The following is a 5,000-nucleotide window of genomic DNA, read 5'->3' as shown; positions in this document are numbered from 1 at the left end:
TTATAGTCAGTAGTTCTTGTTTGTTGATTGTTCTTTGACTTGCTGCCTCAGCCAGAGTCAGGAATGGCCACACCCCCTAAGAAGCCCTGGCCTCCTATTGGTGGAGACAGGAGGGTGAGTTTGTCAGTCAACGCTTGCAGCCAATCCCGATTCATTCTGCCTCGTTAAGGGCGGAGTTTAAGAAGCTTGCAGCCAATCCTGATTCATTCTGCCCCGTTAAGGGCGGAGTTTAAGGAGCTTGCATGGCTATTGGCTTGCATGTCTGTCTCGTCTACATTGGACTTTCAGGGACTGTCCTGGTCCTTCCAGGAGGGCCACGGTTCCTGGACCCTTACCCTGTGTTCTTTGAGGGGCAACCTGTGGCTCTGGAGACTTTAATGGTCCCTGAAAGGAGACTTTAAAGGTCCCTGAAAGGAGACTTTAAAGGTCCCTGAAAGGAGACTCTAATGGTCCCTGAAAGGAGACTTTAAAGGTCCCTGAAGCAGGAAGGGGTCTAAGGGTATCCTGGCCATATTTTAGGGTCATCATTATTATGACATAAGCCGCATTTCCACTGCAGGAGTAGGACCCCTCGGTGACATCATGAGGACCCCTCGGTGACATCATGAGTTTTGATCGCCACGTAATTGTTGTGCGATTACAAACCTCCTCTGAATCTCTTCGGTATCATAGACGGCAATCAATGCCTGCACCTCATCATCGGTCCATTAGTCGTACATCTTCTTGCTGTTGTCTTGTTGTTTACAGCGGTGTCTGCGAGGCTAATGTCTGCTAGGCTAATGTCTGCGAGCCTAATGTCTGCAAGGCTGATGCTCCCCTTCTGATGGCGTCAGAGCTGCTCTAGGTTTAGCCAATCAGCGCCGGGTTAACCTCAAGCCCCACCCAGGAGCTTTTCGGGGCCGAACGGAGTACCTACCCTGGAGTAGTACCCACCCTGGAGTAGTCCTTACCCTGGAATAGTCCCTACCCTGGAGTAGTACTTACCCTGGAGTAGTACTTACCCTGGAGTAGTACCCACCCTGGAGTAGTCCCTACCCTGGAGTAGTACCTACCCCGGAGTAGTACCTACCCCGGAGTAGTACTTACCCCGGAGTAGTCCCTACCCTGGAGTAGTACTTACCCTGGAGTAGTACTTACCCTGGAGTAGTCCCTACCCTGGAGTAGTCCCTACCCTTGAGTAGTCCCTACCCTGGAGTAGTAGCTACCCTGGAGTAGTACCCACCCTGGAGTAGTACCCACCCTGGAGTAGTACTTACCCTGGAGTAGTACTTACCCTGGAGTAGTACCCACCCTGGAGTAGTACTTACCCTGGATTAGTCCCTACCCTGAGGTAGTCCCTACCCTGGAGTAGTCCCTACCCTGAGGTAGTCCCTATCCTGGAGTAGTCCCTACCCTGGAGTAGTACCCACCCTGGAGTAGTACTTACCCTGGAGTAGTACTTACCCTGGAGTAGTCCCTACCCTGAGGTATTCCCTACCCTGGAGTAGTCCCTACCCTGGAGTAGTACCTACCCTGGAGTAGTACTTACCCTTGAGTAGTACCTACCCTGGAGTAGTACTTACCCTGGAGTAGTACCTACCCTGGAGTAGTACCCACCCTGGAGTAGTACCCACCCTGGAGTAGTACTTACCCTGGAGTAGTACTTACCCTGGAGTAGTACCCACCCTGGAGTAGTACCCACCCTGGATTAGTCCCTACCCTGGAGTAGTCCCTACCCTGGAGTAGTCCCCACCCTGGATTAGTCCCTACCCTGGAGTAGTCCCTACCCTGAGGTAGTCCCTACCCTGGAGTAGTCCCTACCCTGGAGTAGTCCCTACCCTGAGGTAGTCCCTACCCTGGAGTAGTCCCTACCCTGGAGTAGTACCCACCCTGGAGTAGTACTTACCCTGGAGTAGTCCCTACCCTGAGGTAGTCCCTACCCTGGAGTAGTACCTACCCTGGAGTAGTACCTACCCTGGAGTAGTAGCTACCCTGGAGTAGTACTTACCCTGGAGTAGTAGCTACCCTGGAGTAGTAGCTACTCTGGAGTAGTACTTACCCTGGAGTAGTGCTTACCCTGGAGTAGTACCTACCCTGGAGTAGTACCTACCCTGGAGTAGTACCCACCCTGGAGTAGTCCCTACCCTGGAGTAGTACCCACCCTGGAGTAGTCCCTACCCTGGAGTAGTACCCACCCTGGAGTAGTACCTACCCTGGAGTAGTACCTACCCTGGAGTAGTACTTATCCTGGAGTAGTACCTACCCTGGAGTAGTACCTACCCTGGAGTAGTGCTTACCCTGGAGTAGTACCTACCCTGGAGTAGTACCCACCCTGGAGTAGTACCCACCCTGGAGTAGTCCCTACCCTGGAGTAGTACCCACCCTGGAGTAGTAGCTACCTTGGATTAGTACCCACCCTGGAGTAGTACTTACCCTGGAGTAGTACTTACCCTGGAGTAGTACCTACCCTGGAGTAGTACCTACCCTGGAGTAGTACTTACCCTGGAGTAGTACCTACCCTGGAGTAGTAGCTACCCTGGAGTAGTCCCTACCCTGGAGTAGTACCCACCCTGGAGTAGTACCTACCCTGGAGTAGTACTTACCCTGGAGTAGTACCTACCCTGGAGTAGTACTTACCCTGGAGTAGTACCTACCCTGGAGTAGTACCCACCCTGGAGTAGTACCCACCCTGGAGTAGTACTTACCCTGGAGTAGTACTTACCCTGGAGTAGTACCCACCCTGGAGTAGTACCCACCCTGGAGTAGTCCCTACCCTGGATTAGTCCCTACCCTGGAGTAGTCCCCACCCTGGAGTAGTCCCTACCCTGGATTAGTCCCTACCCTGGAGTGGTCCCTACCCTGAGGTAGTCCCTACCCTGGAGTAGTCCCTACCCTGGAGTAGTCCCTACCCTGGAGTAGTCCCTACCCTGAGGTAGTCCCTACCCTGGAGTAGTCCCTACCCTGGAGTAGTACCCACCCTGGAGTAGTACTTACCCTGGAGTAGTCCCTACCCTGAGGTAGTCCCTACCCTGGAGTATTACCTACCCTGGAGTAGTACCTACCCTGGAGTAGTAGCTACCCTGGAGTAGTACTTACCCTGGAGTAGTAGCTACCCTGGAGTAGTAGCTACTCTGGAGTAGTACTTACCCTGGAGTAGTGCTTACCCTGGAGTAGTACCTACCCTGGAGTAGTACCTACCCTGGAGTAGTACCCACCCTGGAGTAGTCCCTACCCTGGAGTAGTACCCACCCTGGAGTAGTCCCTACCCTGGAGTAGTACCCACCCTGGAGTAGTACCTACCCTGGAGTAGTACCTACCCTGGAGTAGTAGCTACCCTGGAGTAGTACTTACCCTGGAGTAGTAGCTACCCTGGAGTAGTAGCTACCCTGGAGTAGTACTTACCCTGGAGTAGTACCTACCCTGGAGTAGTACCTACCCTGGAGTAGTGCTTACCCTGGAGTAGTACCTACCCTGGAGTAGTACCTACCCTGGAGTAGTACCTACCCTGGAGTAGTACCCACCCTGGAGTAGTCCCTACCCTGGAGTAGTACCCACCCTGGAGTAGTAGCTACCTTGGATTAGTACCCACCCTGGAGTAGTACTTACCCTGGAGTAGTACCTACCCTAGAGTAGTACCTACCCTGGAGTAGTACTTACCCTGGAGTAGTACCTACCCTGGAGTAGTAGCTACCCTGGAGTAGTCCCTACCCTGGAGTAGTACCCACCCTGGAGTAGTACCTACCCTGGAGTAGTAGCTACCCTGGAGTAGTACCTACCCTGGAGTAGTACCCACCCTGGAGTAGTCCCTACCCTGGAGTAGTACCCACCCTGGAGTAGTACCTACCCTGGATTAGTAGCTACCCTGGAGTAGTCCCTACCCTGGAGTAGTCCCCACCCTGGAGTAGTCCCTACCCTGGGGTAGTCTTACCCTGGGGTAGTCCCTACCCTGAGGTAGTACCTATCCTGGAGTAGTCCCTACCCTGGAGTAGTACTTACCCTGGAGTAGTACTTACCCTGGAGTAGTACTTACCCTGGAGTAGTAGTTACCCTGGAGTAGTACCTACCCTGGAGTAGTCCCTACCCTGGAGTAGTACCTACTCTGGAGTAGTACCCACCCTGGAGTAGGTTCTCCGTTGGCCCCCGTAAAGGTTCCTGTAAATGGCCCTGGTTGGGGGAGGTTCCTGCAGTGGAGACACGCACCAACGGGGCTGGCCCCATAAAATTACCCCGAAGTTCCTGCAGTGGAAACGCACCTATTATGATGTCATGTCACCCATCATGTAGCCATCAGTGACATCATCCTTCACCCCACCCGCTGGAGGTCACATGACTGTTGAAAGGCTGCTCTGATTGGCTGATTGGCTCCGATAGTTGTTTGTGTCGTCCTGATGAACGACGAAATGAAGACGTCTTTCTGTCTCTAACTGTCTCCCTGCCCCGCCCCGCCCTGTCTCCCTGCCCCCCCCCCCCCCCTCCAGGACCCCCTGTGGAAGGTGCGGCGCAGTCAGAAGCTGGACATGTCTGCTCGGCTGGAGCTGCAGTCGGCGCTGGACGCAGAAATCAGAGCGAAGCAGCTTCTGCACGAAGAACTGAGGAAGAGCAAAGCTGCTAACAACGCTATGGAGAGGTACACCTCTCTGTCTCTCCACCTGTCTGTCCTCACCTGTCTGTCTCTCCTCACCTGTCTGTCCTCCTGTCTGTCTCTCCTCACCTGTCTCTCCACCTGTCTGTCCTCACCTGTCTGTCTCTCCTCACCTGTCTGTCCTCCTGTCTGTCTCTCCTCACCTGTATCTGTCTGTCTCTCCTCCTGTCTGTCTCTCCACCTGTCTGTCTCTCCTCACCTGTCTGTCTCTCCTCACCTGTATCTGTCTCTCCTCACCTGTCTGTCTCTCCTCACCTGTATCTGTCTGTCTCTCCTCACCGGTCTGTCTCTCCTCCTGTCTGTCTCTCCTCACCTGTCTGTCTCTCCTCACCTGCCTGTCTCTCCTCACCTGTCTGTCTCTTCTCACCTGTCTGTCTCT

At 53.9% G+C, this 5,000-nt stretch overlaps 1 protein-coding gene across 1 annotated transcript in view; it reads left to right on the top strand.

Annotated features, from left to right (window-relative positions):
* The window catches only part of cdc42bpb (CDC42 binding protein kinase beta (DMPK-like)), a 54,706-nt gene that overhangs the window by 28,428 nt on the left and 21,278 nt on the right, over window positions 1–5,000 (top strand). The window contains exon 18 of the mRNA XM_053337294.1: window positions 4,458–4,606. Coding sequence (XP_053193269.1) covers window positions 4,458–4,606 — 149 coding nt within the window. The remainder of the gene's footprint in view (window positions 1–4,457; window positions 4,607–5,000) is intronic.

This window comes from Scomber japonicus, chromosome 17 (assembly GCF_027409825.1).
Source record: "Scomber japonicus isolate fScoJap1 chromosome 17, fScoJap1.pri, whole genome shotgun sequence".
Classification (NCBI taxonomy): Eukaryota; Metazoa; Chordata; class Actinopteri; order Scombriformes; family Scombridae; genus Scomber; species Scomber japonicus.
The sequence above is the reverse complement of the archived record's forward strand: the minus strand, read 5'-3'. Positions and strand labels throughout refer to the sequence as shown.